Source organism: Hyperolius riggenbachi, chromosome 5, assembly GCF_040937935.1.
Source record: "Hyperolius riggenbachi isolate aHypRig1 chromosome 5, aHypRig1.pri, whole genome shotgun sequence".
Lineage (NCBI taxonomy): Eukaryota > Metazoa > Chordata > Amphibia > Anura > Hyperoliidae > Hyperolius > Hyperolius riggenbachi.
The window spans coordinates 273,611,205-273,630,527 of NC_090650.1; the positions used below are offsets into that span (position 1 = coordinate 273,611,205).

Sequence of the window (19,323 nt, forward strand, 5' to 3'; positions counted from 1 at the left end):
CTCTCTTCCGTTGGATTAAGCTGGACTGCAGCTCAGTTCTCCCTGATAATGAAAATGTCTTACAATTTCTAGGTCTGTGACAACATCTTGTGACAAAGTGTTTAACAGGTCATTACTATATATGGGAACTGAATAACAAACAGCAGCATCTAAAGACACTGAGACTGAGGGCTCTTACACCAGGAGCTGATCTGTCCATTTTGACGGATCGCTCCTAGGATGCGGTAAGCGGGTTAACATGAAAGTCTATTGACTGTATGCAACCTTTCACAGTAGGCAAAGCGTTCCAGAGCGTTACGTTGTAACGCTTCTGGAAACTTTTAATCGTACGACGCAGGCGGTTTCCTATCGGGTAAATTAGAACTAGCGCCACTGATATGCGTTAAACCACAACTTCCCAACAACGCGCTGTGCTTCATAATGTGTGCACGAAATTGGGTTCATGAACGCGTTCGCTAATGTGAAAGAGCCCTCACCAAACCTAGATTTTTCTTATTGCAGGAAATTCCTATTTCTAAACTTACAATGGTTTGTCTCATCTGTTTATTTTTAAATACACAGTGATTATTAACCACTTCACAACTGAGGGGTTTTACCCCTGGAGCACCAGAGCAATTTTCACCTTTCAGCGCTCCTTCCATTCGTCTATAACTTTATCATTACTTATTGCAATGAAATGAACTATATCTTGTTTTTTTCGCCACCAATTAGGCTTTCTTTAGGTGGGACATTATGCCAAGAATTATTTTATTCTAAATGTGTTTTAATGGGAGAATAGGAAAAAATGTGGGGAAAAAAATTATTATTTTTCAGTTTTCGGCCATTATAGTTTTTAAATAATGCATTCTACTGTAATTAAAACCCATGAAATGTGCCCATTTGTCCTGGTTATAACACCATTTAAATTATGTCCCTATCACAATGTTTGGCGCCAAAATTTTATTTGGAAATAAAGGTGCATTTTTTTCAGTTTTGCGTCCATCCCTAATTACAAGCCCATAGTTTATAAAGTAATGTTATACCCTCTTGACATAAATATTTAAAGAGTTCAGTCCCTAAGGTAACTATTTATGTATTTTTTTTTGTGTTTTTTTTTCTTTTCATTACAAAAAAAAAATAAAAAAAATTGGGTAGTGTGGGAGGTAATGAGTTAATTTATAATGCAAAACTATATATTTATATATGAAAATGTTTTTGGGTGTAGTTTTGCTATTTGGCCACAAGGTGGCCACAGTATTTTTGTGTGCATGCGTCCTGTAAGTACAGAAAGTGCAATGAGACTGGGAAACTTTTTTTTTTTCACAATGATCGCGCTGCTTCTCATAGAAGCATCCGATCACTGCTGGGGGGCTTAGATCAACGAACGGGAACGGTTTTTCCCGTTCATTGATCTCAGGGCGAGCGGACGGCGGCATACACGAGCGCGGGCACGAGCGAGCGGGAGCACGGACAGCGGCGGTAGCGCGTGTATCTACGCTCCTGGTGGGAAAAGGATGTCAAAAGGTGCGTAGATACACGCTACTGCGGGAGTAAAGTGGTTAAAGGAGTTATTAGTGTGTTCAGTCAAACAAGACTGCTGCATCACCATAACTAAAGCAAATGCATTAATTTATCAGAAAATGATGTGTTCTAATGCATTAGTAAAGCATTTGCTTTCCGGGAATTGTTTTTGTATAAATTATAACACCATATCTGAAACATAAAAACTTAAAATAGTGCTCTTCCTTTAGAGACCACAGTCTCTGAATCCTGCTTGTGGACTGTGGACTCAAAAGGAAGCGGAATATTTTTATTATTTTTATATGTCAAAAAAGTGTATATGTAAACACTATAGTAACAGTGCGGCATGCCTTGTGTACTGTGACAGGGAGTTAACAGTGATTTTATGAGGGTTCGCATATATCATACCTGTAGCCAAAGTTAATCAAACGTGTTTAAATATCATAAATGTTATTTTATTATTGCTCCATGCCTGTAATTTTTTTCCTTATGTGTATGATGTGAATGCCCACTATTACTGCCTCATTAAGCTGTTTCCACTGACATTGCCATCACTAGTTATGCAATATTTCTGACAGGATTGTGCACGCTTGCAAATTAAGCCTTGTACACATGCTAGCCAATTTTTGGCTAAGGCTGCTGGCCAGACTACCACTGCCTGGAACTTAGCGTGTGTACAGCGGCCCCCGAGTTCCCATGGTGCCTCGGCCAGTGATCAGCTTGGCAGATCATTTCAGTCAAGGGCATTGTTCTTCTTCCCACTCACCCAGTCCATTCTTTGCTGCTCTCTCATACATTGCTCCGTTGGCCCTTCTCTTCCCTGCATAGCAAAGAACATGTCACTAGCCCGAAGCAGAGAATGTTAACTTTATTGCCTCCCCTTGCCACTAAGCTGCCCTCCGCTCTCCATCCTAAGACACCTCTGCATTCAAAGCAGAACCTCCAGCTGTGAAGGTGGAAGTGTTGGGAAGATGGAGAGTAGCGTAGCGGTGAGAGGTGGCGATAAAGGAAAGTTCTTCCTGGCTTCTCATGGGACTGAGCTCACTCATCATGTCTATTGCCTGGAATTGTAAAAAGACACCTTATCATCACGATACCAAACTTCATCTGAAAACTGCAAGTCTTATTCACCCATTCAAACAAGCCATAAAACTGTGGCTATTTTGCATGTATTTTGCTGAATTATGATACATTAACATAATTTGATATCTTTGATACAATTGCATGATAAAAAAAATGAACAGAAGTTGGATGCATATTCACAATCTATTCAAATGTAAAAATGAAAGTATACATTCTGTAATCCAAAAGGTGCCCCGAGTCCATGCTGCCAAGCTTAGTATTTGGAATTGCATCACATAAATTCAAAGATAGAATTTACAATGAAGACCACTAACATTATATTAAAATCAGATGTTTTGTATGGTACAGTTGCCACAGGAACAGAGTACTAAGTTTTTACTACTTCTGTTGTGCTCAAGCTCATAAATCATTGACCAGATTATGCCATATTCCAACAGACCTCTTTTATTCATATATTACGCAATGTGTTTCTTAATAATTAACAAGTAAGATTACCACAAAACAAATAATCATTAAGTGTGGACATCAACTGTCACGTCTTGCAATATAAATTGCGGAAGGGATTTGTAAGGACCCTTTAGCAATGTACAAAGCCCCCACCCACCCCACTCACAGTTATCTGGAAACACAAATGAGCACATAAGAACATCTTGCGCCCAACATTTAAAGAAAACTGTAGGCAAGCAGTGGTAGGCAGCACCCAACCATCCAGATGTGACGTGCTTCGGTCGTTGTCCCTCTGCCTCCAGGAACAGCAAATAGAATTTCCTAGAGGAGACGCAGCACCGTCTTCAAATGTATTCAAACTCTTTATTTTAATGCATCAGTAACAAAAAAAGGGCAAGTTACTGCACCGTTTCGGGAGGAGCCTCCTCTCTTTATCAAGCCAACAAGCCCTCTGAATAAATACAATCTCAGTCAGCTTAAAATAGTGCTTGCTCCACAAAGAAGCCAATCAAAATGGCCTGGACGCCCTGTTGCCAACCAATCAGGCCAAGTTCCTGCATGTAATCCCTCCCATTCAGTGGAGGACCTGATTAGGAGCTGCATCTATTTATATGCTCCAATCGTTTTAAAAAGACTGCTGGAGCGCCGACCAATAGGGGCAGGGCAAACTGAAAAAATGACACACCAGGTCCTTCCAGACCTCTGAACTTCTGATTTCTTCCAAACCCCTGAACTTCTCCCTGATCCCTCGCATTCATTCCACACTGCTCCATTCAGTTTCTGCCCCCGTCCATTAACTGGCTGACTCACAGCTGAATGGAGCAGCACGGAATGATGGCAACGGACCAGAACAACTACAGGTGGCTGGAATAAGCCTCAGGTAAGTTAAACTGGCCAGATTGAATTCACTTTAAGTTCCCTTTAATGACAAACTGGTCAAGCTTTCAAAACTTTTCTCTCTGTAATGAAACTGGATCAGAACCTTACATTATGGTTTTGATCCAGTTCTATATAATACCTGAAGGAGAAATTTACAATTTCAAAAGCTTGCAATAAAACTATGTTCAATAAGTCATTAAAGGTAATATGGGGTGCCATGGCGCACATAAAATAAATTAAAAATTCAGCTGTTAAAAGATTAAAGGGAATCTGAAGTGAAAATTTAAATTCAGGGTTTAAACAAACCTATGTAGAGAGGGCTCTGGTCCTCGGTCCATCCCATCCTTCATGTGCCAATTCAACCACCTCAGTCAAATAACTCTTCATCACTCTTCGCAACTACTCTTGTCCCCAAGTAGTTTAGAAGACAAGCACATGCATACTGTGCATTTGCAAGCTCAGACTCGTGTGTGCAGTATGGATGCACTCGTCTTCAGAACTACTGAGTAGTTCCAAAAGTTGCACAAGGAGTGCCAAAGACCTAAAAGAACGAGCAGTATCCACTGGGGACAGCGCAGGAACAACAGGATGGACCGAGAAACCAGGAAGGCTCTGTTGTAGCCAGAGCCTACGCTCTAAATAGGTATGTTTAATGCTTGCATTTAAATTTTAATTTTCACTTTGAATTTGCTTTAAGGTAATGTGGTAGAAGCAGGAAAAATGGGCAACTTTGACAATGGGTAAATTGTGATGCCTAAAACACTGGGTTGTAGCATCTCCAAAACAGCAGATCCAGTATGCAGTGGTTAGTACCTACCAAAAGTGATCTCAAGAAAGAGAACTGGTGAGAAGGTTATGGTTGCCTAAGGCTCGTTGATATGTGTGAGAAACAAAAGCCTGTTTGGTCGGATCTCACAGAAGATCTACTATAGGACAAGCTGCTAAAAAAACAAAAAAAACAAAAACTTAATGTTGACTATGACAGGAAGTTGTCAGTACACACAGGGCATTATTGATTTAAATATATAGGGATGCATAGTCCTAGAGCTATCAGACTGTCTATACAGACTTCTGTACAATGTGGAAAGCACCTACTATGGGCTAGTCAGTGTCATAATTGGACCATTGGCCAATGGAAAGTGGTAGCCTGGTGTGATGAATCACTTGTTTTGGTTTCTAAGTCTTCCAGATCTCAAGCATCTGTGGGATGTGGTGGAAAAAAAAACCTTGATCCCTGTGGGCCCTACCTCGCAACTTACTAAACTTAAAGAAGACAGGTCAGAGTTGCTTTGGTGGCACATGAGTGACCTACACAATATAAAGCAGGTGGTTTCAATATTTTGGCTGTTCAGTCTATACTAATGCATTCATAAACCATTTTCGCCTTCTAAAATTGGCAGAGCAGCTTAAGTGTTTGGAACTAGAATTTTTTTTGTTTAGTTTTTTTTTCCCTTCAGTTGGGGTGTCAGAGCTGAACATTAAAAACAGTGACCTAAGAAGCCATTAATACTGGTTTCACCATTTTAAGTAGAAAGTTAAGGGGGCACGTTCCATAAGACAATATTGTACCATAGTTTATAGTTTGTGCTTGCTGAAAAGAAAAGAAATGACAACACAAATAAGGCAACACGGTGCTTATTTCAGGCTTATCCAAATACAAAACAGTATGTCTGCATAAAACACACCTTTGTCATCACATGCCAGAGACAGCCACTGTTAAAGTCACTGCTACTCTACTAAATGAAAAGCTGGTCAAATGGCTCTTTTTGACTAGCTACAGTGGTGTGAAAAACTATTTGCCCCCTTCCTGATTTCTTATTCTTTTGCATGTTTGTCACACTTAAATGTTTCTGCTCATCAAAAACCGTTAACTATTAGTCAAAGATAACATAATTGAACACAAAATGCAGTTTTAAATGATGGTTTTTATTATTTAGTGAGAAAAAAAACCTCCAAATCTACATGGCCCTGTGTGAAAAAGTGATTGCCCCCCCCCCCCCCCCCCCCCTTGTTAAAAAATAACTTAAAGGTGGTTTATTACACCTGAGTTCAATTTCTGTAGTCACCCCCAGGCCTGATTACTGCCACACCTGTTTCAATCAAGAAATCACTTAAATAGGAGCTATCTGACACAGAGAAGTAGACCAAAAGCACCTCAAAAGCTAGACATCATGCCAAGATCTAAAGAAATTCAGTAACAAATGAGAACAAAAGTACTGTAATTGAAATCTATCAGTCTGGTAAAGGTTATAAAGCCATTTCTAAAGCTTTGGGACTCCAGCGAACCACAGTGAGAGCCATTATCCACAAATGGCAAAAACATGAAACAGTGATGAACCTTCCCAGGAGTGGCCGGCCGACCAAAATTACCCCAAGAGCGCAGAGAAAACTCATCCGAGAGGCCACAAAAGACCCCAGGACAACATCTAAAGAACTGCAGGCCTCACTTGCCTCAATTAAGGTCAGTGTTCACAACTCCACCATAAGAAAGAGACTGGGCAAAAACGGCCTGCATGGAAGATATCCAAGGCGCAAACCACTTTTAAGCAAAAAGAACATTAAGGCTTGTCTCAATTTTGCTAAAAAAACATCTCAATGATTGCCAAGACTTTTGGGAAAATACCTTGTGGACCGATGAGACAAAAGTTGAACTTTTTGGAAGGTGCGTGTCCCGTTACATCTGGCGTAGAAGTGACACAGCATTTCAGCAGAAGAACATCATACCAACAGTAAAATATGGTGGTGGTAGTGTGATGGTCTGGGGTTGTTTTGCTGCTTCAGGACCTGGAAGGCATGCTGTGATAGATGGAACCATGAATTCTACTGTCTGCCAAAAAATCCTGAAGGAGAATGTCCAGCCATCTGTTCGTCAACTCAAGCTGAAGCGATCTTGGGTGCTGCAGCAGGACAATGACCCAAACACACCAGCAAATTCACCTCTGAATGGCTGAAGAAAAGCAAAATGAAGACTTTGGAGAGGCCTAGTCAAAGTCCTGACCTGAATCCTATTGAGATGCTGTGGCATGACCTTAAAAAGGCGGTTCATGCTAGAAAACCCTCAAATAAAGCTGAATTACAACAATTCTGCACAGATGAGTGGGCCAAAATTCCTCCAGAGTGCTGTAAAAGACTCGTTGCAAGTTATCGCAAATGCTTGATTGCAGTTATTGCTGCGAAGGGTGGCCCAACCAGTTATTAGGTTCAGGGGGCAATTTCTTTTTCACACAGGGCCATGTAGGTTTTGAGGTTTTTTTCTCACTAAATAATAAAAACCATCATTTAAAACTGCATTTTGTGCTCAATTAGGTTATCTTTGACTAATAGTTAACGGTTTTTGATGAGCAGAAACATTAAAGTGTGACAAACATGCAAAAGAATAAGAAATCAGGAAGGGGGCAAATAGTTTTTCACACCACTGTAGTATTGTACCCAACATAATACACCAGCAACATATGACATCACTAAGGCATTAAGCATCTGTTCCCACTGAAAAGCAGCCATAACTGTTGAAGCCAATGTAGTTGCTTGAGTTGCAATTGCTCATCATTCAGTGGAAAGGCTCAAGGCCACCAAGCAGCCTGCACTGCGGTAGAGCATTTGGGACCTTGCCACAATGGCCTCAATTCACTAAGATCATGCTGGAGATAATAAGGCAAGAGAAAACTTACCTCCACACAGTGAGAGAGTTATCTTATCTCTTCATGCCTTAAGTTACCTCCTCTGTAATTAAGTTACCTCCTCTGTAGTTATTTTCACACGCAGTTAATTAACAGCCTGTCTTTAACTCTGGAATTATTTTAAGGATTGAAGCATTAACTTAAAGACAGAAGAGTTCACTTTAGGTTTGCCTGAGGTAAAATGTTTCCTGAATACTACATGCCTTATCACCATGGTGATCACTCTATAAATGTTATTAAAGGCAGGAGATAAGCTTAGTGAATTGAGGCCATTCTCTAGTAACTTTGTGACATTACTGAGACAGAAATCAACAAATCCCTGCAGCTACCCACAGTGATCTGTAAAGCGTCTAAGCACTGCCAGCTTCCCATTCACCCACATTTTGAATCAAAAACTGAAGACCCCTTGTGTCTGGAGGGGCTTTTGATGTTGGGGACTATCAATGGAAATAATCTGAAGCACTGTCAAGAAGTAGCACATGTGGTGACTCTAGTGACTCCTAATTTCATAAACAGCGAATCATCACAATATGATGGCATTATTATATTGCCCCTCAGACAATAATACCTCACCTCCATACCAATATCCGTTCAGTGAACTGATATAGACCGAACTCTAATACACAATATCTGTCTACAGTGACCGCTTCAGATGCCCTTTGACACATTCTTTGGTAAATAAGGACCATATGGTGCATTTTTACAGATATGTATATTCAGTTTATTTGTTTAGAATAAAATATTTCCTTTCAATAAAATGTAGTGCCCCTTCCTCCCTACCATCTTTAAGAGTAGGCCTGACGCTATCGGCTACCTAATTAAAGCTAATGGGAACCGATTTAGAAATAAAAAAGTCAGATACTCACCTAAGGAGAGGGAAGGCTCAGTCCTAATGAGACTTCCCTCTCCTCTCCCGATGCCCGGTCCCGCTCAGGGTCCCCCATAGCAGTATACGACCAGTTCGGTCAAATACTGCCACTTCCGCCGCCGAAAGGAGGTTTTGGAAGTCTTCGGGAGCACTCGGGCTCCCAAAGACGGGCCGCTCTATACTGCGCATGTGCGAGCGCCCTCTATGACGCACTCAGTACGCAGTATGGAGCCGCCTGTCTTCGGGAGGACTCGGCTCCCGAAGACTTCCGAAGTTCCCTGCGGCAGGGGATTTGAACGGAGGATCCTGAGGACACCGGGAGAGGAGAGGGAAGGCTCATTAGGACTAAGAGCCTTCCCTCTCCTTAGGTGAGTATCTGACTTTTTTTTTTTTAGGAGGGGTAACATTAGCTTTAATGAACTTCAGTCATGCTTTGTGCAGCAAACAACCTGCCTACAAGGCAGACCAACTAATTTAAGAGACCTTGTTTAAAAAAAACAACGGTTAGAACAACGGACTAGACCAAGTAAACATTTCAGAAGAACAAATTAAAACTATACAGCTGTACAAAAATAGCTTTCTTTTGTAACCAATCCATATCCATTTATACACAAATCATGTGTAAGAAGTGCAAATGAAGCATCTTAGTTGACCCAGGATTTCCTGTTCTCTTGTTTTCTAGAAAAAGCTGATGCAGCCTCATTTCCAGACAAATACTGGCCCATGTCTCTTGTCCTGGCTGCTGGAGAGCCTTTCATGGTGGAACTCTTCCGCTTCTCTGCATTAGAAAGCTGAGGCCGCAAAGTGCTGCTGTTGTCTCTTTTTGCTGAAACTAGTGCTTTAGTTAACCGGTTGGGTCGGACAAATACTCCGTATTTGGGTTTGCAGCGAAAGTACTCCTTGCCTTTTACAGTTCCATCATGTTTGCCTTTAAAAATAAATACATTATATTTGTTTTATATGTGTCCTATAAAATAAACACAGATTAATATATATATAGCAGTAAGCCAGCACCTATTCAGTAGGAGACCTTGGGCAAGACTCCCTAACACTGCTACTGCCTATAGAGCGCGTCCTAGTGGCTGCAGCTCTGGCGCTTTGAGTCCGCCAGGAGAAAAGCGCAATATAAATGTTCTGTGTTGTGTTATATATATATATATATATATATTAGTTTATGTTAGTGGTCCTGATGTGAGGTATGACTTATATTTTTTTTCCAGAGCAACTAATCACGGACACACAGAACATTTATATCGAGCTTTTTCTCCTGGCGAACTCAAAGCGGCAGAGCTGCAGCCACTAGGACGTGCTCTATGGGCAGTAACAGCGTTAGGGAGTCTTGCCCAAGGTCTCCTACTGAATAGGTGCTGGCTTACTGAACAGGCAGATTCATAGTTGCATAGTTATTTTGGTTGAAAAAAGACACATGTCCATCGAGTTCAACCAGAGCAAAAAAAAAAAAAAAGTACAAAAAATAAAAGCCTGCTCCCTCACATATCCCTGTTGATCTAGAGGAAGGCGAAAAACCCTTACAAGGCATTGTCCAATTAGTCCCAAAAGGGAAAAAAATCCTTCCTGACTCCAGATGGCAATCAGATAAAATCCCTGGATCAACACCACTGGGCATTACCTAGTAATTATAGCCATGGATGTCTTTCAATGCAAGGAAAGCATCTAAGCCCCCTTTAATCCCATTCGACCCCAGTTCACCTGTGTCAAAGGCGGAGCCCTTAACCATTACACTCTCCAGCCGCTCCAATAATCAGAACTCTTACTTCACACTGAAATTATGGAAATGGTGAAGAGACTGGTGAAATGGTCATTGGGGTGGCTACTGTCAAGTATCTAGTGGAAATGGCCATTGGGTAGTGACTGGTTGCTTCAAAGAAAACAAGGAATCTTTTCTCTTGGGCCCTTTTCACACATCATTGACATTTATACTACTATACAGTGGTATTATCAGGGCTATTGCTTCCATAGGGTCAAACTGGGCAATTATCCAGGGCTCCAAACTCCTTAGAGGCCCCACAAGGTAGGAACTGTAGAGGTCAAAAGTTTAGGGGCCCCATTTATCTAAAACCCTCCCAGCGCATTATTAAGTCACATGATTTGAGGCCTGTGCCTTGACCGACTGCTAGAGATCCCCATATATCTCCATCCCACACAAATAATGTGAGACTGCATGCTCGGTGGCATCTTTTTCCAGTCTGTATGGAGAACAGATTGTGGTGCTTCCCATGCTCCCTGCTTCATGAGTCTATGTCTACCACTGTGCTGGTTGTGTAAGTGGTGGTGGGTGGGCTACCAGCAGGCATCTTATCGTTGAAAAACAGTTTTAGTGTACAAAGAGGGCAATTCATTGTCCTGGTGCTTCTGTCACAGTCTATTTCAAATACCAAGAATTATCATTGAGTATATAAACAACACACAAGGGGCTTGATTCACTAAACCGTGATAACTCAAATATCACACCTTATCAAAGATATCACACCTTATCAAAGATATCACACCTTATCAACATTAACACGCCTTATCACAGTAACATAACAAGCGCTACAAACCCACAGGGGCTCAGGGCAGGATGAGTGCCATTGCTTATTAGCAGGCGTAAGTTTGTAGTGCTCGCTATGCTTCCCTGATAAGGCATGTTAATTTTGATAAGGTGTGATATCTTTGATAAGGTGTGATATTTGAGTTAACGTGCCTTATCAGAGTAGCACAGCGAGTGCTACGAACGTATGCCTGCTAATTAGCAATGGCACTCGGCCTGCCATGAGCCCCTGCGGGTTCGTAGCGCTTGCTATGCTACTCTGATAAGGCGTGTGATATTTCTGATAAGGTGTGATATCTTTGATAAGGTGTGATATTTGAGTTATCACAGTTCAGTGAATAAAGCCCAACCTGTGCTGATAATGAAAACACTGTCTATGCTGGGTACATAGCAAGACAGTCAAGGGGATAAAGAAAACCTGTAGTAAAAGGAAAACCCCTTGAAAAATGCTAGTTGCCTGTCAGTGCTGCTGATCTCCTGGCTTCAATAGTGTATGAATCACACCTGCACCAAGTACGCAGCCAGTTTGGTCAGCAAGACTGCAGACAGAACATGTCATCTGCATATTCAGAGGCAAAGGATCAGCATGAGACAGCCCAGTAGATGTATTTTTAAAAAGGGAATTCATCTGGATCCCTCCATATCCATCTCCTTTCAGATTACACACTTACCTAACTGAACGTGGAGTTCAACGCCAACCCATAATCCACGAGAGAAGTCGACTGTGCCAACATACCGCACTGTTCCAAACTTGTTGTCACCAATGCACACCTGGTCACCTAATGAAAAGAGACATGGTGATTCAGCAAAACTGTCCTCACAATCATCTAAAACATCCATATGGTTTCCAGCAGCCAAATCTCTTTCAGCTTGAGTCTTGTTAAATAAGGCAGTTTCTCCAAGGCAGTTTGAGTTTTGGTCATTCTGTTCTAGCATGCTCTGGTCTGGCATGTCACATAAATGTTCTGACGTATCCGAGTTGTAATCTATGCATGCTATGCCATCCTTTTCTAAACTGAATGAGTAAGCAGGTGGGTCCTCATGATGCTCAAAATCTTTCCCATCTTCTACCCCCATGAATTCTGTGAATGAGTGGTCTTCCAAAATATCACAAGTATGTTCTACAGAGACTTCACAAGGTAAAAAAGTAACAAAGTTTCCTTTGCCACTGTCCACAGAAGAGGAGGATGCACTTCTACACATTGCAGCAGCATTATTTTCAGTAGTGCAATATGGCACTTTATTAAAGGCACTTTTGTCAGGGTATGGAGATGGGTTAGTGGTGTTTTCTGTACAGTCCCCATCTTTAAATTCTTTATGTGCACAAGATTTGCAGTTCTGTGCTATGTGATGTCCTGAGAGTTCTGGTCTCTCAAAATCCCTGGCCGGAGGGACTAACTGGTCCATGCTTTCACTAGATGGAACCACAATGTCAGACAGCGTAGCACTGGAAGCACTGTGGGAAAAATAGCCACTTGTAACACTGCTAGTGGTAGGACTCCGGGAAACTTCTTTATCCAAGGGAAAGGAACACGTAAAGTCTGTTTTTGAGGTTATCCAATCCCTGTTCTCCAAGCTAGCATTATAAACACTGAAGTCCGCAAACTCTTCTGGCATGTAAGGCCTGAAAGCAGGAAAATTTGTAGAACTGGTTTCTTTTTTGATAGCCCCTTCTAATTCCAAGTCTTCTTCTTCCGAATCCTGTAAGAAAAGAAATTGTGACTATAACCTTTTCCCTCTCTTTTCAATAGTAAGCATGATTTAAAAAGTGACATTAACTACTTAAAGACTGCCTCACGCCAATGGGCGTGACCGCGGCGGCAGCCCAGGACAGCCTAACGCCAATTGGCGTCAAGTCCTGGGGCTGCATTTTCCCAGGGAACCGCCACTCGCATGCGCGATCATTCCCTGTCGCTTCACGGAACGGAGTTCTGTGAATAGCCTGCTAGCCGCCGATCGCGGCTAGCAGGCTGCTTGTAAACATAAGGGGAAAGAAATCCCCTTTGTTTACAAGCGTACAGCGCTGCCGGGGGCCGCAGCGCTGTACGAGATCAGCGATCCCCGGCCTCTGATTGGCCGGGGAGCACTGTCCTCTCATAGGCTGATGCCTATGAGAGGCGGAACAGGACGGATCGCCGTCCTGTTCCAAAAAAAGGAAGCAAGTCCAATCGCTGGGCTCGCAAACTGGGCTGTGCAGGAGGCTGAAAAGCCTGCACAGCCCAGTACTTCACATAATGGCCTGGTCTTTAGGGGGGGGGGGGTAGCACTGTGAGTGGCAAGTTGTTAAAAAGCATTTTTAGTGTAAAAAAATATACAGTAAAATCATCTTTATAGGAATCTTAAATAAAGCTCCCAATGAATATTTTTCTTTCATTTACTCCTGAGAAGACAGCAGATGCCTGTGTGTTTACATACAGCTGCAGCAAAAAGCATTGTTGGTGCTTTGTCTGCACTTCGCCTGCACACGGCTGTTGGGTTGATTTCGTGTAGTTGGCCGCGTGTGTACCATGTCATTTGAACAATATTGTAACCGAATGCGGACATGTTGTGCATACTGTCATTTTGTTTGCGTGCGCAGTATTAAAGTGAGTTGGACGTTCCATTGGTTGGTGTTTGGAAAAGACTTGTCGTGTGAACAGTTTGCCATGGTGTTGATCATGTACTTTGTTTCCTTATTGCACCGCAGCTCGTTGAGTCAAATTTGGTTGCTAAACTCGCATAACATTTATTGAGCGGGAGATTTATCAAATCTACATTCTGCTGCTCATTACAGTATTCTCATTGCAGTATGCTGCAGATTTACTATAACTGGCTAGCTGGAGTTATAACTCTTGCTCCTCTGCTATGGGCCAACTCTTCTTGGCTTGATTCTGCTACACTGCGGTCCCACATCTGTTGTAGGTATCCCTAAACCAAGGTGCACACTTCCCTTGGGTGAACATTTCCTGCCTCTGTCTGTGACTGCCTGGATGGATGTCCTCTCATAAGGGTCTTACATTGGTATAAATTGAGTCTCTTGCTGGAATTGTTTGAATGACAAAGGAGCTATCCTTTTAGATACATGTATTATATTCTAATTGGTCAGATATTGATGTTCTTATGGGCCTGATAAAGGACATGATAAAAGCAGGATTGGTCACCTACGAAAAATTGCAGCTCATCATGTTATCTTTGACCTAACACATATGTTTGCCTATTTTGAATCCTAAAAGGAGATTATACACCAATTTTTAATTCATTTTTTTATTGAATAACTTTTTCTATTAATAAAGAGATTGGATAAGACTTTTTCAAATATGTTTTTTGATTGCTATACTAAGTAAATATTGTTTGGTTGGAAAGAAGAAGGTGTGGTGGGACACCACTAAGCATATCACATTACTTGATACTCCCATTATTTCTATTTATTCTTAAACCAAAGCAGCACATTTCAAGTGTGTAGGCAGTAATGACAGTATAAAATCACAGTGGCAATCAGCTTGATTTTTCCTGGGGGGGAAGGGGCACTTTATTCATAAATGTCCCCCAGTATGTGTTTGACATACTTTGCTCTCCTAAGTGTGTGTGCGCACACAAGCATAGTTACAGTTGCCTGCAGGTAATGGCACTTGATCCGTCGGGCTACAGTTAAGAGCCAAGTGCTAAATGCGCGCTGTTGCTATAAGGGGGAAGGGGGGAGATGACGGCACTGTGGATAATGGAGGAGTTTCGGTGGGCACGGTGAGGAGGGGAACAATGAGCTTGGCTGTTGCTGCCTCTAAAAATCTGGTATACTGAATTGTTATGTGATATATGGGGACACTTGTACTCATGCTAAATTCTCAACAGAGATGGTCCTAAATGGCCACTTTGGCCGGCTGCCACGTAGCATGTGTACCTAGTTAGGATCCTTGTCAACCAGGTAAACCCATAGAGTAAACAAAGATTGCCTAGTGATTTGCTTAACATTTGATTCTGTGTCTATAACCACTAACTGACATCACCTCCTGGGAGCCTTGTGTACGGTATCTGGAAGCTCTCAGACCTAGAGATAAGAAGAGCATCAAGTGAACTTTTCAGTTGTCGAGCAACTCAAAAATGTGTGCTTTCCCTTTCCCTTCAAAACACCGATTTTTTGACATGCATTACATTATAAATCATGCTGGTTAATTGGGTGATTAGTAATATTTGTAAAATGGATAATATAGCAGTTTGTAAATCAATCAATAGCAGAGTGCAGCAAGCAACAAAGACCTCCACAGTGCAGTAAGCAGTAGCAAGCCCTAAGATTTAAGTTTTGTTTAATCAATTATGGTTTACATGATTTAGAGATAGTTTGCTTCCTGTTCTTGATAACATGCATTTAACCAAATACCACTGCTACAATAACCAAATACCACTAAAACAATAACCAAATACCACTGCTACAATAAAAAATTACTGGAAAAAAATACTACCAGGTCTTGTTCCACTTTCAATGCATCTTTCTGCAAGTGTTTTTCAGGACAACACAGTGTTCTCCCCAAGCTCTTTTAGCCGGGTGCTCCACCCGGCTAGTTTTGGTGACCACCCGGCTATCAATGGCTCATCTCCTCCTATACTGTAAGCAGAGTTGCTCACTGAAGTACTGGCCCTGCATTCTCTCATCTCGCCCCACCCGGCTACTTTTTTCATGCCACCCGGCTACTATTTCATGTCACCCGGCTGGAAAAAATTTCTGGGGAGAACACTGCAACATGTATGTGCTTACAGTACATGAAAGAACGTATGCGTTCTCAGCAGCAGCACAATGTATTTAACAATAAGGAGCAGAAGGCAGGCATTCGAAAAAATACTTTAGATGTGAACCAACCTGCTGTTTTACCACATATGAATGCACATGGTGTGTGCAAAAATGCAGTGCAATTGGAAACACAGCCTCAGGGCCAGACCCCATAATGCAAATTGTAAGCAGCTCAGAATGGGGCAAATCGAAATCAGCAGAAAGTGCTTTAGTCTGACCAAATTCCAAGCTGCATACAATTTGTATTAAATTTGCATGCAAGCTGGGATTATTTGCATCTCATGGACCATCTCTAGTACTGACATTTTACAGGGAGCACTGAGCTAATTGCTAACAGGAGGACAAGAAATCAGCTAGAATGTATTTCCTAGATATGGGAGGAAACTGAAGTCCCTGGAGGAAACCTGCGTAAACAAACTCCATGTATATGTTGTCCAAGCTAGGATGGAACTCAGATTAAAGTGAGTGTAAAGGCAAACAAATGTTAGTTACTTACCTATGGACAGGTAAGGCTCTAGATACTATAAAGCCTCCCGGTCCTCTCTTGTACATTTCGTTCCAGCACGGTCAACCCCGTTTAATTTGCAATCTTGAGCTGCTTCGGAAGTTATCGTATACCCGAGTGCTTGCAAAGACAGACGGCTCTGTACTTTGCATGTGCATGTAAGCGCGCTCACGCATACACAGTACGGTGCTGCAAGACCTTGGAAGCCCTCAGGGACATGAGAGTTTCCGAAGCCTCCCAAGAGCTCACAGATGTGTATTTGACCAACTGGTCGAATACACACAACAGGGGTGACAACACTGGAACAAGGGGAACAAAATAAGACAGGGAAAGCTCTATAGGATCCAGAGCCTGTCTATAGGTAAGTATCTCACTTTTTTTTTTGCCTTTACACTCGCTTTAAAGGTTTGCCTAACATCAACAAAGCTGACTATTATCCTGATTTGACTATTTACAGCAGGGGTGTCCAACTTGTTACCCCTGGACCACTATGACCCCCAAAAATGTACAATTTAAAACACATGTTCATGTACATATGATATGTACATTTAAATAAATTTATTTTGGATAAAATGTTTTTTCCCCCCATGTAGCTATCACTTAAAGTAGGTTGGCTCTGAATATTAATCTGTTGCCTCAGAGCTTCTTTTGGACGGGTTTAGGACAAACACATCTACTCATGGAAGATTGTACAGGTTTCCTTTATTCAGGTTTGGCTCCTGGCAACTAAGATGCCTGCTGGTCTACTTTCTTACATACACCCAATTCTGGCACTTGGACTTTGCAACTGCCTTTCATGATGTGCTTTGACTCCTATATTGATAACATAGTTCACTGTTACATCAGTTTTATTGAAGAGATCCAGATTATTGCAAGTGTCTTACGGTAACGGTTCATGTCAGGCCAGTTGCATTATAAAGTAGAGTGGCAAGTGGCCACTGCATATTTTTTTTCTTCCTGCACTTTACAAACCTGTTATTACCTTAGTGATTATTTGATTTGTACATTTACTTTAAAGGGAACCTGTGGTGAACCTTAATTTAAAAAAAAAAAAAAAGACATGCTTCATGAAGATGAGGCTGTAGAGGGCTTCGGACCTAATGCACAGGCGTGGCTGTAGTCGCACAGGCGCAGTATGGCTGCACTCTAACCTGAAGAGGAGTAAGACCTCTACCTTCATTCCAATAAGCCTTGCCAGAATTCTTCAGGGGGGTTTGCCCTCAGCAACGGGGGACCAGAGGACAGTGTGTAAGCCTCTATAGAATCCAGAAGCTGCCCTCTTCTATGGCAAGTATGTCTTTTTTAAGCTGTGTATATTTGGCACATTAAATAAAAAGCAGATACACTCTCCACATATGATAAAAGCTTTAGCAGCATGCCATGGTAAAAGCAGTTTTTTGCATAAACCTTATGCAGCTAATATGTGTAAAAACAAAAAAAATCACACTTACAATGGTCTCTTCATGAATATTATTGGTTTCTACAGGCATGCAGCTGGCAATGGGTCCAGTGGGCACAGCAGTGCCAGCGCTATTTGTCAGTGCTGAAGGCATGCTCTGTAAAGGTTAAGACACACGGCACATCACAACACAAAACATATAAAACAGTCAATGGAAGGTGAATGACTATGGTAAGGTACAAACAAAATATAACATAAAAGTGAAACACATGCAAAATAAAGGCTAATGATGTGCAAAATACATGCAGCATGAACAGTACTCTGGTTATCATTTAGGTGTCGGGTTTTGTCATGCAAACATGCACTAAAAAGTTGTTATAAAAAGTAAACACATGGGCACATGGAAAGTGACACAGGAATGTTTTGCAGGCGAAATTTGAAGTTTTGTACTATTACGTATGCTTTTTTTATAGGTCTGATTTGGTGTACCCAACTTTCAGTGAATCATGCTTGCTTTGTACTATAGAAGCAGCTCTGGAGTTTTCTGACTCACTAAAGGACTTCTGTACCAGTTCACAAAAATGTTCTGCGAAGGTGTTCTGTATTGATAAAAGGACCATCTGAATACATCACTGTGAAAAGTAGAAATGTATCCTCCTATTGAAGTGAACCGTTATCCATAGTTCGGACAGTCGTGTACTGCATCACACCTGTGCCTTAGTTCTAATCTTATTTGAGGTTTCCCTACCTACACCTTCCTTCTCCATGGCAATGGCATAGTCACAAATCACAGCTTTTATTCACAATAAAAAGACATTTTTTACTTTACGTAATAATTTGATTTGTTAGAACTAATGAGCAGGGATGAGCTCTGAAACTCATTCGAAGTTTATCCGAATTTTATCCATTCGGATTTCATCCTCTAATTAGTGCACCTGAGCGGGTGTGTTTGGGGGGAGGGGGTTACATTTTCACAGCAGCCTTCTTCTTTAACCCGTCCCATGTGTGTTCCAAACCGCGTCACATCACTACTACGCTTCCACCTTCAACCCGGAAGGAGGAAGTGTTTGTAGTCACGTGACACGGCTTGAAACGGAGCGTGGGACGGGTTAAAGAAGAAGGCTGCTGGTTAAGTTTAACTCCTCCCCCACCCTCCACACACACACACACACATCCGCTCAGGTGCACTAATTGTAGGATGAAATCCGAATGAAACTCATTTGAATTCCATTCGAATTTTATCCGGAGCTCATCCCTGCTGATGAGCCCTGTTGATTTATGCAAGGTGTAATTTTTGAATGTAGGTCCACTTTAAGTACAGACATCCACTTTAACTTCAGTTTATTCCACAACGCGTTCCCCACCTTGTTATTATAACAACATGAGATCTGATAGGAGGCTGCAAGGTGATGGACGTCCGAGAACAAAGTTAAATCTTCCACCAGTTCTGATTATGATACCTTCATTATTTCAGTTTGTCTTTTTCTTAGTTCATATTGTACAACTTTCCCTTTCATATAACCATATAGAATTGTCATAAGAACATTTTGGATTTTTCTTTAAGATAACTGTCCCATAGTTAGAAACAACATGCTAAAGTTAAAATGTTGATACTACGGTTGTGTCTCACGTTCTCGACTTGACATTCTGTT

At 41.6% G+C, this 19,323-nt stretch overlaps 1 protein-coding gene and 1 long non-coding RNA gene across 7 annotated transcripts in view; one reads left to right on the forward strand and one right to left on the reverse strand.

Annotated features, from left to right (window-relative positions):
* The window catches only part of LOC137518731 (uncharacterized), a 51,933-nt gene extending 42,556 nt beyond the window's left edge, over positions 1 to 9,377 (forward strand). For all 3 annotated transcript variants that reach the window (XR_011020879.1, XR_011020882.1, XR_011020880.1), the window contains one exon: positions 9,137 to 9,377. This is a non-coding gene — a long non-coding RNA (uncharacterized lncRNA). The remainder of the gene's footprint in view (positions 1 to 9,136) is intronic.
* Positions 8,845 to 19,323, reverse strand: part of KIF13A (kinesin family member 13A) — a 164,899-nt gene continuing 154,420 nt past the window's right edge. For 2 of the 4 annotated variants that reach the window (XM_068236944.1, XM_068236943.1), the window contains 3 exons: positions 17,724 to 17,828; positions 11,677 to 12,706; positions 8,845 to 9,382 (listed from right to left, as the gene is read on the reverse strand). In XM_068236944.1, coding sequence (XP_068093045.1) covers positions 9,099 to 9,382; positions 11,677 to 12,706; positions 17,724 to 17,828 — 1,419 coding nt within the window. In that variant the 3' untranslated portion in view covers positions 8,845 to 9,098. The remainder of the gene's footprint in view (positions 9,383 to 11,676; positions 12,707 to 17,723; positions 17,829 to 19,323) is intronic. The other 2 variants (XM_068236945.1, XM_068236947.1) reach the window with 1 other exon arrangement.